Raw genomic sequence first — 20059 nt, forward strand, 5'->3', positions numbered from 1 at the left:
TGTGTGTGTGTGTGTCAGTCATAAAACTGCACCCTCCACTGACGAGCTCATAATCTCTTACTGATGACACATTCTGATGTCACATCATACCTGTGTGATATTTCTATTAGGAACTGTGCTCGATCTACTTGGCAACTACACTGACCCTCTCACATACATACCACAACATCCTGTCAGAGGCAAAGAATCTGTGCAATCTAAATGCTTATAATATTCCGAAAAGTATTATAGTAAAACACTAATATAATTAAAATATAATATATTGTTATAATATATGAAAATATATATATATATAATTCATAAAATTTGAAAAGGTTCTATGGTCAATGTGAGTTGCTTAGTATAAAGTCACTAAATATTTTCTTCGGCTAGAAATGTGTGCCATCTTTACTAGATTACAGCTTACAAGAAGTAAGATGAGGGTAAATTATTTATTTGGACTGAGACTGTAATCTCTGATGAAAGAGCACTGCTGTGTGGCTCCTTTTGTTTGTCTGAGTTCAGAATGAGGCTGTTTGTGATTCAAATTACTGTAACCTGAGCTCCACCCTGACTTCAGTCAGCAGTAGCCGTGTTGCCCTCTAGTGGTCACTTAATGTGGAACACCGCATCAGTCTTGAATTAGCACTGAAATGGCCAAGGCAAAAGTACATAATATATTCACACACATTTATAGAACACACACACACACACATACAACAGTTAGTTCTAATATGCCGATTTGGTGCTCAAAAAACATTTTCTAATTATCAATGTTGAAAACAGTTGTGCTGCTTAATATTTTTGTGTTTAACTATGATATGTCTTTATCAGGATTAATTTTTTTTTTTTTTAAGTAAAGTTTGTAATCTTGAGAGGTATTTGACCTTCTTAATCTATTCTTCATCCAGGTGGCCAACAGTATGATAAAAACCAGGTGATTCTTAACACCTTTGATGAGCAGAAAAACAACCAGAGATGGACAGTGGAAATCCTTTAGTGTTTGAGTCACAACAGAGACCAATTCTGTAACTCCTGATGTTCAGCAGAAACCCTAAACAATCTGAGGCTGTTCTGAGTCTTCAAGATGATGGGAATCTAAACCCCCAAAAATTACTCTGACGAGATTGTTATCCCAGGATGAGAATGTGTGGGGGACTGAATCTCTTGAAATCATCCATCTACATTACAGTCTCTAAATGAGTGATGTGTCTTTGGACATTCAACAGAAGTTCATCGACTACATCAAGGACATTAAAAAGACCTGCCACAGTTTCACTGGATGCGTCTCATTCAGCTCCCTAGTTCAGTAGTCAGGGCACTGATCAGGGAGTCAGCCATTTTAAAAGCTGTCTCAATCGCCAAATCCTTTCAGTGCACTGAAACGTTCGCTCCCTAAAACGTCCCACAATGCATCATGAAAACCAGGGAGTATCGATGCTCACTAACAGAAGTTCTGAAACGCAAAACATAAATCATGCGAGCTAACTCACTACACATAACGACACGAGATAGATGTTTTTAAAAATACAAACAATTATTTAATTAGATTTCAGCATAAACTACATCGCTAGACAGGTAATGAACATCATTTTAGCTAATGTTTGTAATCTATGGCTGAAATGGTGCATGTATATGTAAGAATATATAAGAATGTACTTTAAATAACATAAAAAATATTAAAATATCAGTTCTGCTGTAGTTCATAAATACCAGTAGTGATGTTGTACAATGAGGACGTTGTCCTGTCGCAGGCAATAGTCATTAATGTCCTAATGTGTAGTGAGCCAGGGTCCTCACCAGTGCCCGAATTTGTGTACACAATATACTGATTCATGACCTCGGAAACTAGGGAACTGAATGAGACGCACACATTGTCTTTTGTGCTAGTACTTTTTTGTTGTTGACTCGGCAACACAAATAACTGACCTGCTTGCAATGCAATGATATTACCAAAGGGGGTGCAATAGCATTAAGATTTGTACTAGCTGCACTTTAGGTGGCCTTGTTCATTTTTTTTTTTTTTTTTTCTCGCAAAGAATCAAGGTTTGGCTAGTTAGTTTGATGCAGTTTACCCCATGCTTAATGGGGCAAAAAGCTTCCTCCAATTCTTGAGTTGCTGTGTATTCTGATTAAATTATTTTTTGTAAGAATTCCATAAATCGTAGATATTTCATTATAGTAGATATTTTACTAGTGCCTTAGTTTTTGAGGGCTCTTAGACTATTTTTTAGACTATCTATTTTTTTTCATAACATCTCAACTTCCTTGTCACATCTCAGGATGGTCACTATTAAAGTGCTTGTGCATGTTCATGTGCTATTAGCAGTCATGGCATCATTTTCTTGTGGCTACAGAGTGATTAATCATCACATTCATTGGTTCAAAACAACCTGGCTGCAGAACTAAGCTCTTATGAGTAAAATGAGCACATTTTAAATGACACCAGATGAGCCACTTCTGTTGAGAGGAATCAGAATACAAATGCATAGTTTTCTCCAGGTATTACAGACTTCACTGAATGTAAAGCGACATTTACATGCCATTCAAAGTCACTGAATGTTAACTCACACTATTTTACAGTTGCTGTACAGTGTTTAACATGTGAGACTATTCTGCTAAATCAGCAACAACAAAAAAACACCATTGCACATTCTTGCTCTATTCTTGCTGATCTGGCATCGGTTCAATCCTGTTCACATATTCACATTTATTGGAAAGGCAGCTGATCCTTGATCTGCTGTTCTGCTCTCAAGAGTATTTTCTGTCTCTCTCCATTTTCATTTATAAAGTTTTTTGATAGTTGGTTTTGTGTGTTTGTACATTTTCTATCCATCTGTTTAGTCATCTGTTTTAGCGTTTTTGTTCATGATTTCCAAAATATACTGTTACATAAATAAAACATTTGTATTGTTTGTTTGGCTTTTCAAGTTGTTTATATATAAGATAGCAATATATAAATTGCTATAAAAAATTGAAATAATGAACAAGACTTATTTTATATATACTAATATATTTTTGATACACTATATATACACACAATACTAATTTTGTAATGCAAAATAAAGACACTAGCCATTAGATAAATGTTTTTAATTCAACAGACATTAAAAAAGTGCCAGGTTTAACAGCTTAAGGAGGTTTTTGGTTGCCATAGTCACTCTTTTTGGTCCTCTGTGATGGACACTACAGTTTTGCCACGAGCATGACCCTGCTCTATTTTCTGAAAGGCTTGAGGCACCTCAGGAAATGAGAACACTTCCTCCACCACAGGACGGACCTACAACAACACAACAGATCACAAAAGTTAAAAGTAACTTTAAATAACGCCTACAGGTTCACTGAAAATTCATATAAAAGCCTGAAAAGAAACTTTTAAAGTGTGCCTGTACTGCATTAGTTGTGCTAGAGTCATAGTGGGTGTAGTAATTTAGTTGTGGGTCTGATGTGGTGTAGAGGTTAGTATTTTTTTTATTTATTTTTGTCAAGTACAAAAGTACATTTTATTGGAAGACAATTTAAAAAATGTTTTACAATCTTACAGATGTCTCTTTACCAATAGTAAGAAAAAATAAAAGAATATAAACAGACCATCCCATACCCGACCTTAGTATTCTGAGCAGGCAAACAGAAAGTTGCTGGTTTGACCTACACACGATTTAAGTTCTTGTCTTCATCATGCCCTTCAGCACGATTTGCTACCTGTACTGTCTCTATAAGTGTTTATGGCACCTTTGAAAAAAAATATATGATCTTCTGAACTCATTATCAAAAGTCGGGCCAAGTATTGTTTTGTATTAAAGAAAGAAAGAAAAGAATATATATATACGTCATTGTATTATGAACTTTAAAGGAGAATATCTTATCTAAACAAACCCTCACTGACCACAATCATGAAGTGAAAATATAAACATGCCTGGTTACCAAACAAACAGAACATGCAGGCACAACACCACAATGCTTTAAAGGAAATAAGATGAGATACATTTCCTGTCTGTTGCTCTCAGTATCACTATGTATTTTTACTTGGATGTTAAAAGTTTCTAACTTAAGAAAAAAGTTTTTATGCTTTCCAATATAGAAAAAGCTCCCTTAAATGCAGCTTAACATTAAAGTTTAAAGGATATATTCAAATAATGGTAACTTTAATAATGTTCTTTTTGGTTTCTTTCTCTTCTTTAATGTCTGATATTAAATTATTAAATCCCACAGCTCCATAACTACTCTTTCAATGACGCGTCTGTCTTGTGTTTATGCAGTATTTGCTATATCTGACGTCTATCGTGAGGGTAGTGGCCCTTCATAGCGTTGTTCCTGCCACGGAAGAGACAGGTTGTCATAACATGAGCGCATAATGACTATTCAGTCTCATTTCTGTGTTCAAGCAAACAGCAAAAGACTTAAGAGTCAAAAGTAAATGTGCAACTGTGATTACAAATGTATTGCTGGTAAAGTTAAGATGTCATTCTATTTTGACATGGAATAATTTTTCTTCCTGCTAAAAGTTAAAATCTTGCAGGGGAAAGTAGATTCTATTTATTTTATTTATATGTTTACAGTTGCTGTTAATCATTGTCAGTGTGAACAAAGTGCCACAACTGAGAATCACGTATAAAAGCTGACAGTTAAGAGAACTGACTGAAGATATGGGAAGGAGAAAGCTGACTTGTTGCCTCGCTCCCCTATTAAGCAATGACTTTTCAGAAAGTGTGAATGTGCGCATGAAGATACCTCACAAAACGTATTTCAGATTGAGGAAGCATAAGGGTTTAATAAACTACAGCAAAATGGAGAGCTTTTGAGATAACTAAACACATATTTAATTACTGCAATACTAATTTCTCACTAGAAATGACATGGAAAGTGTTGGTCAAAAACATACATTGACAGAGTAACTGACCACTGCAACTGTCAGATGCCATCTTTATTTTTTAGCTCAACTGTCACTGAATGGAAAGCACAGGATAGTGGGATATCAAAGACAGCGAAGGATACATCTACGTATGCTGCCTTAAAAAAATCAGATGACGGTATTTCCGTCAGTAGACAGGATGTCATACGATCATTGGATTCAAACATGGCTTGTTCTCCTCCTACCTGCATGCGGGGGCAGCATTTTTCAGCTTTCAGACGCAGCTAGAGTCTCACACACATCAAACACACTGATGTACTGTACCTTTCCAGAATCAACCATTTCGCTGATCTCGTCCAGCGTTGGGCCACTTGGAGCAAAGAAACCCCAGCGATAGTGCACTCCTTTCCTGAGGTGCTGAGAAAGAGAGAGAGAATTAGTACTGAACAATCTTCTACTTCCACATTTATAACTTGACTAACGAGTGAAATTGTTTCAGGTAATCAGGCTTAGGTTCCCGACACTTCTACACTTTCATTTCCTTCATTCTGGATCAATATTTTCAGTCATTAAATCACTTGTTTCCCTGTGTAACATGACAAGGTGGTGTAAAGCAATAATGGGTCATAGCAGTGAAAGGAAAGTGTATTTGATAATGAAATGTGTCATCAGTGGCTGCATAATAATTTCTAGACCAATATTCGATTAAGTAGATTTGTGACATTGATCATGTGACTCTTTGTAGAGATGTTCTTTCTTCCACTGAAGCACAAGATGGTCAGTGGATCATCTCACATCATGTTGGAGAACATGATCATCAGGTTTGACACAAACTTGTGGAGTTCACGCAGCTTCAGTCATTAAAAGTAAAAGACCAATAACTGAGATTTTTTTCTGTGGGTTTACTGCCAGAAAACAGAGAGAGGGGTGTCGATTTCCTGCTGAAATTCAGTGGTGTGGACTTCCTGAAACATGAACCTCTGCAAGTACAGTGTTCAGACTAACCACAAAAAAAACTTAAAACATCTACACACTGCAGTATACAAAGAATGTTTTGAAAGAACACTTATTCACCAACGATGCATTCAATTGTTAAAAACACTAAAATATATATTATGTTACAAAAGCTTTCTATTTCAAATAAATACTGTTCTTTTGTACTTTCTATTCAACAAAAATAGTAAACTGTCTTCAACATTGATACTAAGAAATGTTTCTTGAGCACCAACTCAGCATATTAGAATGATTTCAGAAGGATCATTTGACTTTCTGAAGACTCGAGTAATGATGCTGAAAATTCAGCCTTGCCATCACAGGAATAAATGACATTTAAAAATATATTAAAATAGAAAACAGTTATTTTAATTTGTAATAATATTTCACAATATAATTTTTTTTTACTGCATTTATGAACAGATTAATGCAGCCTTGATGAGCATAAGAGATGTCTTTCAAAAACATTAAACAATCTTATCGACCCCAAACGTTTGAACTGTAGTGTGTGTATATATACTGTATATAAGAAAGTCTGGTTTGTAGGGTGAGGGAACTTCACTTACTTTCACCTATTATTTTTGGTTTCTTTTTCCTGAAGTCTCTCGATGTTTTTAAGAAACTTAAGTGATTCATACAAGCTGCTAATTCACCAACACATACATCTGTTTGAAAGGTCATGGTTATAAACTGATAAACCATATAAAATAAGAGGAGTTCCAGACTCTGTGGCAGAAGAAACTAGATTTCTAGATGTTTTTCACCAGCACATGAAAAGGAAGTCTCTACCTTCAGCACTTTGCATCCTATGGTGACTCCAGACTGCATCATTCCGTCTGCTAGGCCCAGTTGGTCTGTGTTACGCAGGAACGGTGTTAATAGAGTAACATATTTAGCACCATTCCAGGGTTTCAGAAGATCTAGTGCCCATTTCTCAGTTTCACCACCAATATTGTCTAAAATCAAATCAAACCTGAAAGAGAGAAAGAGACAAAAAGAAATAAACTCAACTTCCATCACAAGTTCCATAAAATAAAAAACAGTCAATGACTGGTTGCCCAAAAACGAACTTTTCTAAAGTCTGTAGTTGCTTTTCAACCGGTCCAGCAGTGTAGTCCACGACATCATCAGCACCCAGATCTCTCACCAGCCGCTCTGCATTCTGGGAACATGTTACAGTCACATGGGCGCCCCAGGCCTTTATCATCTGTAGACAAGTAAAAACCAACATCTTAATCAAAATGTCAATTATACAGTGGTGTTACACGCAGATGATTAGGTGTTTTATTACTTAGTAACTAAAATGTTTGTAAAATTATGCAAAATGCTAAAAAAAAATCTTACATGCAAAGAATTATCATCATCACCTGTATAGCAAAGGTTCCCACCCCTCCTGATCCTCCCAGGATCAGAACGCTGTATGAGGAAAGGAGAGATCCATTAAACAACTGCACATCTATTATGATTCATCTAAGCCTCTAACATAGGTATGAATTATTTGAAATCACCGTTGTTGTGTTCAAGTGTTGCTGAGATCACAGTGTCGAAAGCAAAGCAGAGCTTTCAGCATATAAAGTACAGTTGTCTTTAAATAAGAATTATCTGCTAAATAATGTAGCAAATTTGTAAATACATGCTTTAATGTGGTAATTAATGTCATTTTGTAAAAAAAAATTGAGATGCCTAATCTAATTTTTGTACATGCTAATTCAGTGAATACGCTGAGGGCATTATTAACAGAAAAAATAAGACCAATTAGAGGCTTGAGATAAAACTAAATACAGGACAAGACAAAGCAAAAAGGAACATGAAATGAAATACAGTGCAGCGCCCTTTCCAACATTTTACTCTTGTCATTCATTATTTTGGTGTTAGGAACAATAGTGACAATGCAGCAGCAAAAAGTATAGAGACAAGATCATTTTTGCAACTCAGTTTCAATAAATGTATTTCCAAACGTAGGTTCGGGAGGAGCCTAAACATTCAGTCCTGTCAATCATCATTACGAGCGTATATAAGCAGCAGTGACTTCGTCATCCCAGCAACAATTCTTCCGGCATCCCTCCTCCTCCTCTATTTCTTTCTCCTATTCTTCCTCTGCGCAGCACTGTAATAGGGGGGTTTAGCTGGGAGCTCGAGTCGAGCCTCGGGTTCGAGCTTCCTTTGAGGACAGCAAGCCAAGTTTGTCTACCGTTAACTATTAAGACTGAATGGGCAGGCGAACCCGTGAAATCATCTTTTCACAACAAGGAAATATTAAAAATATGATTCTATGTGAGATGAGCCTATTAATTGGACGAAACGAAGACCTACTCCCACTCGCCTCAACAGGAGCAACGGACAATGTGGTACAATCACTGAAAGATGAACGTTAACAAACAAGTACTTGCCGTTTCTTAGCACAGTTGTCTTTGTTCAGGCCACCGGTGTTGACGATGGCAGACCAGGCCGTTGCAGCCACGTACGGGATTGATGCTGCTTCAACATGCCTGAGCGATTTGGGCTTATGGGACACCTAAATCACAGAGATGAACAATGAACTTCTCTACGTAGGAGTAAAGTAATTATCTAATTGATCTGTGACGTGTCAAACGTGTCTGTACTGTTCTCTACATGTGAATGAATGCTTTTATCCGTTTATACAACAAAACATGAAATGAAATATTACCTCATTAGCACTAAGCACTACAAACTCTGCCAGGCCGCCCTGCTTCCATGGAGGGACAGCGGCCCACACCTAACAGAGAAAACAGACTTTAGGGTAATTATTGGACATATATACGGATATATATATATATACGGTTACGGTTATGATATTATATAGAATAATAACTGAATAGAGCACCTGATCTCCTGGTTTAAAGCAGTTCACATCCAGGCCACATTCCATGATCTCTCCAGATACATCCCGCCCCAGGATTAGAGGAAACTCACTGCCTGTCTGGTTTATGTTCAGTGGATCACGTTTCATGGCCATAGTAGCTGCTCCATAACCACCTATGGGAAACATAAAATACTTTATTAAGTACACTATAAACTCTTACCAGAATTTTTTTTACATTTATTTATTGAACATTTTCAAATGAAATACATGTTTATTGTTTAATTTATGGCGTTAAAGACCCAGTCAGGCTGGTCCCAACAGGCCTTGTGACTCATCCTTTCACAATAACACAATGAAGTGGTTTTGACTTTATATATAGGCCAACTGGTGTAAAGCTGAGGATGAATTCACTAAGCAGTTGCATAAGAGCCACTGATATAGATTGTAGATACTTAATGTCTGAAAAATAAATGATTCAATAACTATACCTTTTAAAAAACCTTGCACGTGCCCTTGAAATACTTCATCTTATTGTTCTGAAAATCTAAATCTGTGCAACTACCACCAAAACAAACTGCTACAGGATGATACATGTCCTCACTGTGTTGAGATTTACTTTGAAATACTTTAACCAGTTATTTATAACTAAAACTAAATATTTTAGAAAACGTTGTGCTATTTAAAATTAAGCTGAAATCAAATAAAATATATAGACTAGATGAAAGAAAAACTTTAACAAACAAAAATTTTAAATGTTGCCTTGACAACTAGTTAAAATAAAATGTTAAAATAAAATAAAAAAGTTTAAGTACTAACATTACTAAAATTAAAAATAATAATAAAGTTAAATATAAATATATATCTATAATATTAACGAATACAAATGACAAATATATATATACACACACACACATGTATATATAAAATCATTTAAAATACTGTACTGTAACATGGTGATGATATTTAGCAAGCACCACTAATGACAGCTCATAATGACTAGGCAATTCACAATTATGATATTGCATGCTACAGTTCAAAGTCAAACATTTTCTTCATTAAATATGGTGGTCATTTGTCCCTCACTCACTTATGTCATGAAAGTGACTAACTTTTCTGAACCGTGTAAGATGCCTACAATCATTCTATACAATATAAATGACACATGCTGTAAACATAATGATATCAGTCAGTGATGTGATCGTCACATACCCCTCATACTGATGTCGATGGGGTTTATAGCCGCAGCGTGCACCTTCACGATCACTTCATTGGGATAGTTGATGATCGGAAGCGCCGCGTTCTTAGTGAACCGCAACACCTCGTTTTTCCCGTATTTGTCAATGACCCATGCGGGCATCACAGTCCTGCGGGAGGCTGAGAAACTGAAGCTCCTATACTGACCCCTCAGCGAGCACACAAACCAGCGTCTACACATGAGCATGATTGAGCAATCATAAACAATATTCCAGGGCTCTCCTCCCGATGATATTTATTACTGTCTCATAAACCCTTCATGAATTAGAAATAAACCTATTACTGCTTGATTACACACTCACAAGTTCAGCGAAAGCGCGTCTCTTGTCCTGCAAAGTCAAAACAATCCGGTGAACTTTCACACGACGCACTGAACCAATCACAAGCCACATTGCGTTTTGATTGACCAATCAGAGAGCAGAGGTGATGGAACGTCACCGAGGTCAACAGAAAGTGTCATGTCAGCCTCCAGTGCGGCAAATGCGATGCTCGGCCTGTCTATTAGAGAGGTCTGTGCTTACTTTAACCTTAAATTAAATTATATCGTTTACTTGTAGCCAAGAATTGAACTTTATAAAGATTCACCGCGCTGGTTTTCTTGGCACTGTGTTACTTAATGTTTCAACTCAAAACCTTTCTAAAAATTCAGCTTATAAAACAGTCTGACAACGTTAGACCTTCTAGGACCAGCAGCTATAGGCTGGTTTATAGCAGGGTCAGGGTGTAATGAGATTTTAGCTTAAAATCCATATACATGAATACATGCATTTATATGATTACCTACTAAAATAGAAAGCCATATTTTCTGCCTACTACAGGTGTCCCAGGCACTGAGGGATGGAAGGGTGTCTGCCACCGAGCTCTGCAAAAAGTGCATCAACCAAATACAAAGGACACATTACCTGAATGCTTATATCACCATTACAGAGGAGATGGCCATGGAACAATCACAGAGAGCAGACAACAGGCTCCGCACAGGTATGTATGTTGTGTCACATAAAATGTATATTTGATGGCTGAATAATAATTTCCATGTGCTCTATGTAAAAGGTAAACCTCTTGGTCCTCTGGACGGCATTCCCTTCTCTGTAAAAGACAACTTCTGCACGGATAACATCAAGACCACCTGTGCTTCAAACATGCTTAAAGGTCAGTTAAAATACAATAACAAGATTGAAGCATAGACACCTTTACGGTGTCACTGGTGATTTGTGAGCTGTTTACATTTAGTCTGTTTGGATTTGTAGGTTACGTTCCTCCATTCAATGCTACAGTTGTGCAGAAGCTACTGGATCAAGGAGCAGTTCTTGTTGGAAAAACTAATTTAGATGAGTTCGCAATGGGGTAAGATCTCTCCAAGTGTGCACCTACACTGCATTTCAAAAGTTTGGCGTTAGTAAGATATATTAATGTTTTGTTTTTTCAGCAATGGTACTGTACCTAGTTGAATAGATTGAACAGATTGTGTCTGCTCTGCAAGTCTGAGCATTTCCTCTGTCTCTCTCTCTCTCTCTCTCTCTCTCTCTCTCTTAAGATCGGGCAGTGCAGATGGGGTGTTCGGTCCAGTTCGTAACCCATGGAGCTATGCAACCCAATACCGTGAGCAGAGCAAAGAAGATCCAGATTCTGATTGGGCAATCACAGGGGGAAGTTCAGGAGGTAGTGCAGCGGCAGTGGCTTCTCTCAGCAGCTTCCTGTGAGTGTAAAACTGTCCATATACCGGTAATTCTGTATGCTACAGCAATTACCAGTCAAAAAACACACACGGACTTTCGCTTCAATACAAGCATGGTCACATATTTGTTTTACCGGCCATTAAACTGTTTTTTGTAAAAACAGGCAGTACTGGCACCAAAACTTTAGATACTACTGAAAATTCACAATTCTCTGTTCAATATCCAAGCCTCTATTCTATCCAATTTCAATACCATAACTAAAACAACTAGCTATAATTTATATACATTTAAAACATTAAAGACAAGGAAATAGTAGTAAAATAAAAACAAATAATCAAATTACAAGCAAAAGCACAAAATAAATAAAATATAACAAAGATACTGTGAAACTGTGCTTTTCAGGTTTTTCAGGTAGGTCTGACAGTAGTTTTCGGGTACAGAAATGTAATAAATTAAGCAAATATAAAATAACACTGCATAGTCTTCACTGTATAAATTAAACTTAAACATCCTTATTATCCAAATAACAAAAGTTATTTAGTCAAGACCAGTGAGTGATTTTTTTTCTTTGTCCTTTGTTGTTTGATTAACATTAAAAACAGACAGCAGCGATATTAGGCTGTTGTCACTTTAAGACGAATGCATGGATCTAATATACTGATACACATGCGTTTACTTTCTCAACTGTTTACGTATGGGTCACTTAAGACATAACCGACTATGTTTACTGGGATTCTTGCGGGGTTTTTTACATAAACAATTGAATTTGTCTGCCCAAGTGCAAGAAGACATGAAAGACAGCGAGCAAATACTAAACTTAGCTCTCTGAGACGCGGCTTTCAGGGCACGTGCTACAGATGTTTGCGCACAAAACCTTCCACACAGCGTGCAAGAAAATGAGCTTCCTTTCGCATCATCTTGAATATTGTCAAGCCTTGAACTTTTGTGACGATGGAACACTGGCCCGTCAACTGTCCTGAGCATCTTTCTTGTTTGTTCATGGATTGTTAGAATTAATCAAATAAAAAAATTCTCTTAGAGCCTTGGGATCTGATACAGGAGGCTCTACACGAAACCCTGGTTCTCTCTGTGGGGTCGTGGCTCTGAAACCCTCTTACGGCCTACTCTCTCGTCACGGCCTCATCCCTCTGGTCAACTCAATGGACGTGCCGGGAATCATGACCAGGAGTGTCCATGATGCTGCCACTGTCTTGAGTAAGAAAGCTTTCGTTCTTTAACATATGAGAGTCACTGATTTAAATTTGTGCTTTAAGTTTTTGGGTGGTTTTGTTTTTCAGGGATTCTGCAGGGACGAGATGAGAGAGACTCAACAACTGTCCAGGCACCCGACACACCACCTAGCCTTCCTGAACACTTTGACATTAGAGACATATGTGTTGGCATACCGAAGGTAAAGCTGCCTTCAGACCATCCACTGGGTGACAGCAGCTCAGTGTGGTTAACAGCAGAAGGGTCTAGCCTGGTAACTCAAATATTCAAACAAGCATTGTTTGTAAAGTTGGACAAATTAACTTACCATGTATAAAAAAAAAAATATTAAGATAACGATTAATTTAATATGTAATGCAGCATTGGAGAGAATCTCACTGTCAAGTGAAATAAAAACGTCAAGAAATTTTAGGTTATTTAATTTCATTAATGATTATATTTTTATATATATAAGTATTAATTACTTTTTTTCTGTAAAAAGAATTTAACCTATTTATTATGTAACTGTAATGAAAAACAAAAACTTAATTTGCATAGTAAATTTGTAGATTAAAATGTTAAGTATTTATCACAATAGTAATTATTTAATTTAAATTTCATTTATGCTGCTTTAAATAAAAACATAATATTGTCCAGGCAGGATTACTGTAATACAGTAATGGAATGGACTTTACTGCATTATGTTTATTTCTTACGACTGTAATGAGAATATGGGGCAAAATATGCTTAACTGTCATAATACTTTCACAATGCAAAAATGGTCTTCATTTTCTTTTTTTTTTCCAGATATTTGGGGTGAAATAAATTTGTTTGTATGATATTGTAATAGAGTTTCTATGATGTTAGGAATATCATGCTCCGGGCCTGTCTAAGGACATTCTGGCCCAGTGGAGTCGAGTCGCAGACATGTTTGAGCAGGCAGGGGCACGGGTACAAGAAGTATCTCTTCCACACACACAGCACTCCATCGTCTGTTACCACGTCCTATGTTGCTGTGAGGTTGCGTCAAACATGGCACGTTTCGATGGGCTTGAATACGGTATTTAAAGCCTAAACATTTCCAAAAACCATCACATAACAATTAGACCTACATGGTGGGTTTAAAATATAGGTGTTCATTTTAAAGCTACAATTACAAAACACAAATTTTACATCTTCATTTGAGTTTTGAAACTTAATTTATTTCTTTATTTTTTAATTGTCCCTTTTTCTCGATCAGGCCATCGCAGTGCAGTTGACAGCTCCACAGATGCCATGTACGCCACCACACGACATGAAGGCTTCAACAATGTGGTCCGCAGAAGAATCCTCTCAGGAAACTACTTCCTACTGAAATCGTGAGGGCCTCAAATACAGAACCACAATTGTCTCAGATCCGTTGAACACTTTTACTTTATTAATAGTTTGTATAGCCCCTCTCATGCACACTCTATTTAAAGATGCACAAATTTGCTCACTTGCTTAGTTTCTACTAAATCGATCGGTATCTACATCGGTAATACATTATCATTGACATTATAGTTAGACAGATGCTTGAGCGTTTGGGGTCAGTACGATTTTTTTATTTAAAAGAAATTAATCATTTTATTCAGCAAAGATGCATTTAACCGATCAAAAAGGACAGTAAATACTTTTACATTGTAACTAAAGGTTTTAATTTCAAATAATTCTATTTAGCAAAGTTTCCTGAAATGAAACTATCACAGTTTCCACAAAAATATTAACTGGTTTCAACATTGATAATAAGAAGAAACCTTTCTTAAGCACTGAATCAGCATATTAGAATGATTTCCGTAGGATCATGTGACACTGAAGACTGGAGTAATGGCTGCTTAAAATTCAGCTTTGCCATTGCAGGAATAAATTACATTTTAAAATATATTAAAACAGAGAACAGTTATTTTCAATTGCAAAAATATTTTACACTATTACTGTTTTTATGGAGCCCCTAAAGGGACATGGTGGTGGAAAAAATATGTCAATGCTTTTGCAATGCTATTGCAAAATGTTTGCGTTCCCCCAAGAAACTTTGTGTTCGCTTGCAAAACATTTTAATTCTATGTGAGCAATTGCAAAGTTTCTCAGGGGAACGCAAAAACATTGAAATATATATATTTTTTAATGTATTTTTGATCAAATAAATGCAGTCTTGGTGAGCACAAGAGACTTCTTTCAAAATCTTACCGATGCCAAACTATTGAACAGTAGTGTACATTAGTTTCCAATTTGAGTCTTAGCTACCTGCAGAAGTTATTCTTATTAACACATGGCCTGCACTTTTTTTGTTGTGATTATGTCTATCACTTATACAGAATTTTTCAATATGCAGAACATTGTAGGTTGGCTGTATACTAGTACAAAAAAAAGTAGCACTTCCAAATTTTACCATGGTGTAATGATTTGCGCAAAAAAAAAATTGATGATATCAATCCAACCCTACTGTACTTTAGTGTGTTTTAATGCAGCTTTGCCTTGGTTTTGCTCTCACAGAGTGGTTACAGATATCAGTGATTCAAATCTTCACATTTCACACCCTGTCTTCTCAGGAACTATGAGCGTTACTTTGTGAAGGCTCAGCAAACCCGCCGTCTTATCACTGAAGATTTTAAAACCATATTCCGCTCTGGCATAGACGTTCTACTCACACCCACAACACTGAGCGATGCAGCCCGCTACTCTGACTTCATACAGGAAGACAACCGAACACGCAGTGCTCAGGAGGATGTCTTCACCCAGCCTGTCAACATGGCAGGTATGCACAGGAAGTGGATATGAGAGAGAAATGACTCCTCTTAATGGAGTGAGATTCCATAGAGGTGCTGCATGTCCATATGTGGCTTTACCTGTGCAGATGGGGTTTGTTTATCACCTGTTTTGAAGTCAATCAGGGAGTTTTGCAAGATCACAACATGTGTGAATGACCTCTGAGGACAGCAGGGTTGTCTTCTGAAGCAGTATAAATAAACTCACAGCTGAAAAAAAAGTATTGTGATCTTTTTCTAAGCCAAAATAAGTCCTTGTTAATATCCTTGTTACTGTGTATTTCCTCCACAGGTTTGCCTGCTGTGACCGTGCCAACAGCCCTTTCACCCCGAGGTCTTCCCATTGGCCTGCAGCTGATTGGTCAGACACTACAGGACTGGAAGTTGTTGACAGTAGCCCACTGGATAGAGAAACAACTCAACTTTCCATTGGTCTGTTTTCATGAAGACTCAAATAAGAGAGAGCTGGACCATTCAGTCAGAGAAAGGACACATACAGTAGGATTATAATCTAAACACAAAGACTGTTGTGTTAGAGTTAGGAGGAAATTAAACCTTTGACGGTTAAATTTAGTATGAAGTGAGAATGTCTGTTTTAGTATGTACATCAAATGCTTTAACAGCACACTGGATCTATATGGAGTCTCTATTTTGGACGTTGGGCTGCATCATTCATTCTCCTTTGCTTCTCAAAATTCAAGTGCCATTTATTCTGCAGGATTGGCATAAGTGGAGCCACTGGGGTTGACATTTATTTTTTATTTTGTCACTATATTTTATTTGTCAAACATTATGGAGACAATAAAGTGTAAACCGTATGTGGGGAAAATATTGATAATTGATTTGAATTAAAGCATTGTGTTATAAACGTATAAACTCACATACACACAGCACATCGTTTTTTGCTACGCTGTATTTTTAAATCTATATGAGATAAAAACAGCTGTTTTAAGCAAGTTATTTTTTTTCTTTATTAATGCTGAATTTCGTCATCAGGAAACGGGGATTAGTGACAGATTGCGTGTCACATTTTGGCAAAATTTCACAGACAAAAAATGTCTGTTGTCAATAGTGTAGCGATGTATAGACCAGATCTCACACAGAATTCACTTAAAGAAAGTGGCTTTCTGTTGGTCAAACCAGCGAAATCGTGAACAACTTTAGGTGGTTGTGAAACGTGCCTTTGGGAATCTTTCACCTTCACGACATTCGATTATATGTGATATAATTTATTTTAAAAAATTAAATATAGCATTGTGTTATAAACTTTTTGTGATCTTAAAAATGACCTACTGCAATCCTTATGTTACAGCTTTTGCTGCAGATGTGGTTACTTTTCAGATTTTGTGAAAGCATACAAATAAATCAACTAGGAAAATAATTTATATAAGGTATAATAATTCTAATTTATACAGTCAGAAAATATGGGCAAGCTTGAAAAACAACTTGTATTCAAAGAGAGTGGTTGTAGGTCTCCAACAGAACCATATTTAATACAGTTTTTGTACCACAACCAATGGAGAAGTTTGCAAGCAAACCGCAGGTGTGGTGCTGTTTAACCATTCTATGAAAGTGCACACATCCTGTTTCTAACGACAGACAATTCTTTCTTAGACCGGAAATGAGCTTCAGTTATGTCTAGAGTATGAAGTCGCTATTTATCATTTCTTTTTATGGCTAAGGTTATAAACTGAATAAAGGGAGCTGGCTGTGAATTATTGTCTCTCCGTCACATCACAAATTGTGTTGTGAATTATTGTGTTGTGAATTATTATCTTTTTGTTCTGTTCTTACATTAAGATGGTTAAGTTAGAACAAAATAGTGTGTTGAATTGTATAATCACAATCATATTTAACACTGATAAACAACCTTCACACAAATGAAAAGAATGTGAATTATAGATTTATCCTTGGACAAAGCTTAATGTTGTGTTTTGTATGATGAAGCTGGAATCAGTCATTCTTGTTCAGTGGTATCTTTTGGTTAGTGCTGGAAGGGTGCTCTTTATTTTATTCAAAGTTAATGTGATTCTCTCAGCAGCACTACAGGAAGCTGGTGTATCTAATTTAGTCAATGAAGAAGTTCACTTTAACCATTTCATTCCACAATAAAAACAGTACTGATTATCTGACCACACACAACAGAAGTCCCTTTCAAAGAAAGGAGAAGTGCCTGTGGGAATCTTTCCCCTTCACATGAAATTCTAGATCGCATGGATTTCAGTTGAAATGACTGGATTTTGCCCCTTTAAAATTCAACGAACAATGGTAAATGTGATGTCACCGCACATTAATTAGTCAGGGTTGACCCTTTAAATTTAAATGGAAGAACACAAGGACTTAAAAAGGTCCTAGATCACGTCATTTTCACAACTCACAACTTTCAAAACTGTTGTTTGGCTTTTTTATGTAAGAGGTTTTGTGACGTATGTCCGAGTCTAAACGCTTCTCAAACAAGAAACAATGTAGGGGGACTTTTTTTTTTCATTTAGAATTGATTGGATTGTTGTGGTTTGCTGTTGTCATGATGTCATGTGAGTGACAGGTTGTCCCTCTCTCTTGCCAAAAAACGTGTTATCAAAGAAGAGAAGAGGGGAATTGATTTTGATGAAAGGTTATGAAGGGCATGAAAAATGATGTGCACAGTTAAATAATTTAGAATAAATACTGCAATATTCCATAAAAAAAAAGAATTGTCAATTTTGATTTAATGGTGACTTTAAACAAAACTCAGTTTTACAACAAAATCCTCAACTTTGACCATGTCTCACAGCTTTTTGCACTTCTTTTCTCAAACAGTCTCAAATTAGATCCTAAGTTTCAATAGGCTGAAACAAAAACAACTTCCATCAATGACATCAGTGTTGTAATATCTCAGTGCGTGTGTCATTCCTAATAATATGTCCAAATAAAATGTCAATTATGTAAATATGAAAATATTCCGTGTGTGATAATTCACATTTGATGGCTTTTCATTCAAATAATGATTTCTTCTTAGTTTCTGTTATCAGTTTTGTTACATCTTATTTTGTTAAATTAATGTTTGAAATAGTATGTTAGTATTTACCTCAGCTTGTAAGCTGCTTGTGATGAACTTTAGTTCATCATGTGGCCTTCTCCTTACCACATGTGTTGATATAGTGTTTGCCAGACTTTAGTAGCAGCGTGGCCATGCTAATTCAGAAGAAAAAGGCTGTTGGATTTACCCATTTAACGTGTTTTGTTTTTCTTCATCAATTTCTTCATCACTTTCATAACATCAAAAAAAGATGTTATGAAAGTGATTCCAATGATATCGCTCCTCTGTGTCGTTATCATTTCAGCTCTCCTAAAATCAGAGTGATTATAGTGAAGTTCACAGCGTAATTTCGGTAGGAGTGAACCCATCTAATCCTTCAATTAACTGCCGGAGCATATAAACCTTGCTCTGGCATCAGCTGCTTTGCCATGCCTCCACCTCCCCAACTCCACCAACATAATTTAGGCATCTTGCTACCATACTCATCATCCAAGCATTGGTAGTCCCACTGGCGGGTATATCTAAGCATGAGTTGAAGCTGCTTCCTGGAGCCCCTCTACTGTGGACAGCAAGCCAAATACGCTTCCTTATTAGCTTAAAGATTAAATAGGTAAAGGCACTCGTGAGAAACTTTATAGTTTTAGTTATCAGTTATCATGCTTGGTGTAAACAGACCTTAACTGAGACGTTCTCTGATTGTAAGAATGTCTGTAGGTGATATGAGCCATTGCTGTGGGTTTTTGTATAGCCACACACCGCCTGAGCGTTTTTAATGATCTGGCAATGGGTGGGTTTCTGTTTCCAATTACTCTAACCACAGATCAACCATATAACTTTTCACCTTTTGTCAGATATTTTGATTGGTATATACAAAAAGAGAAAGAGGAAATTTCTGCAAGAAAAGAAATAAGATGGACTATAGGGCAATATGAGGTGACCTATATAGGGCCGATGTGGCAGGGGGTCTCGTGAGGTAGTCAAAGGAGCCAACAGCAGAACTGGTGTAATGACAATCTGGCTTGAATAGATAGATAGATAGATAGATTTTTATTTGTCCTCGAGAGGAAATTTGTTTCCACCATAGATGCGTACATAATACAAACACACATAGCACATTGAGAACATGACTATATAAACATATACCAAAAAAACAAGAGAGCATACCTGACGTATCAATGGCCGATTTCTTATGTATTTAGAGCTCGTATAGATACAGGAACAAAACTCTTGCTAAACTTGGCCTTTCTACACATCGGCATCCTATACCTGCGGCCAGAGGGCAGAAGAATAAAATACTTGTGAAGTGGGTGTTCTGAGTCATTTAAGATTTTTTGTGCCTTTCGCAACGTAAATGTCGAGACACTATCTGATAAATTGGGGGTAGGGATACCAATAATTTTGCTTGCTAAATTAGTTATCTTTAAGAATTTGTTCTTGTTGGTGACTGTAAGCATATGAAAAAAACAAATG

At 36.6% G+C, this 20059-nt stretch overlaps 3 protein-coding genes across 7 annotated transcripts in view; 2 read left to right on the plus strand and 1 right to left on the minus strand.

The window, feature by feature from the left end:
* crybg1a (crystallin beta-gamma domain containing 1a) overlaps positions 1 to 2894 on the plus strand; it is a 45815-nt gene extending 42921 nt beyond the window's left edge. For all 4 annotated transcript variants that reach the window (XM_079631933.1, XM_079631934.1, XM_079631935.1 and 1 more), the window contains one exon: positions 891 to 2894. In XM_079631933.1, coding sequence (XP_079488059.1) covers positions 891 to 979 — 89 coding nt within the window. In that variant the 3' untranslated portion in view covers positions 980 to 2894. The remainder of the gene's footprint in view (positions 1 to 890) is intronic.
* rtn4ip1 (reticulon 4 interacting protein 1) lies at positions 2799 to 10378 on the minus strand. 2 transcript variants are annotated; one of them, XM_079631946.1, is made up of 10 exons: positions 10205 to 10378; positions 9858 to 10075; positions 8670 to 8821; positions 8493 to 8561; positions 8215 to 8339; positions 7192 to 7240; positions 6895 to 7031; positions 6614 to 6797; positions 5156 to 5248; positions 3060 to 3259 (listed from the first exon to the last, which is right to left on the minus strand). In XM_079631946.1, the coding sequence occupies exons 2-10, from the start codon at positions 10003 to 10005 to the stop codon at positions 3137 to 3139; spliced, it is 1080 nt and encodes a 359-aa protein (XP_079488072.1). In that variant the 5' UTR covers positions 10006 to 10075; positions 10205 to 10378; the 3' UTR covers positions 3060 to 3136. The 2 variants fall into 2 exon arrangements, with proteins under 2 accessions (XP_079488071.1, XP_079488072.1); XM_079631945.1 differs by having other exon boundaries at positions 2799 to 3259; positions 9858 to 10236.
* qrsl1 (glutaminyl-tRNA amidotransferase subunit QRSL1) lies at positions 10267 to 18476 on the plus strand. Its single transcript, XM_079631941.1, has 11 exons — positions 10267 to 10411; positions 10721 to 10880; positions 10953 to 11051; positions 11150 to 11246; positions 11437 to 11598; positions 12618 to 12793; positions 12877 to 12989; positions 13655 to 13847; positions 14028 to 14145; positions 15355 to 15560; positions 15863 to 18476. The coding sequence occupies exons 1-11, from the start codon at positions 10361 to 10363 to the stop codon at positions 16078 to 16080; spliced, it is 1593 nt and encodes a 530-aa protein (XP_079488067.1). The 5' UTR covers positions 10267 to 10360; the 3' UTR covers positions 16081 to 18476.
* Positions 18477 to 20059: the final 1583 nt, after the last annotated feature.

The sequence above is a fragment of the Phoxinus phoxinus genome, assembly GCF_949152265.1.
Source record: "Phoxinus phoxinus genome assembly, chromosome: 13".
In the NCBI taxonomy this organism is placed as follows: Eukaryota; Metazoa; Chordata; class Actinopteri; order Cypriniformes; family Leuciscidae; genus Phoxinus; species Phoxinus phoxinus.

What these genes read in the sequence shown, in the direction of transcription:
- qrsl1 (XM_079631941.1), top strand. Translation starts at nt 10,361, where the DNA reads ATGTCAGCCTCCAGTGCGGCAAATGCGATGCTCGGCCTGTCTATTAGA. An exon ending in GCTTCTCTCAGCAGCTTCCT is followed by an intron (nt 11,599 to 12,617) that starts GTGAGTGTAAAA and finishes AAATTCTCTTAG; the next exon opens with AGCCTTGGGATCTGATACAG. An exon ending in AACTACTTCCTACTGAAATC is followed by an intron (nt 14,146 to 15,354) that starts GTGAGGGCCTCA and finishes CTGTCTTCTCAG; the next exon opens with GAACTATGAGCGTTACTTTG.
- rtn4ip1 (XM_079631945.1), bottom strand. Translation starts at nt 10,089, where the DNA reads ATGCTCATGTGTAGACGCTGGTTTGTGTGCTCGCTGAGGGGTCAGTAT. An exon ending in TAGTGCTTAGTGCTAATGAG is followed by an intron (nt 8,340 to 8,492) that starts GTAATATTTCAT and finishes TCTGTGATTTAG; the next exon opens with GTGTCCCATAAGCCCAAATC. An exon ending in CAACTACAGACTTTAGAAAA is followed by an intron (nt 6,798 to 6,894) that starts GTTCGTTTTTGG and finishes TCTCTCTTTCAG; the next exon opens with GTTTGATTTGATTTTAGACA.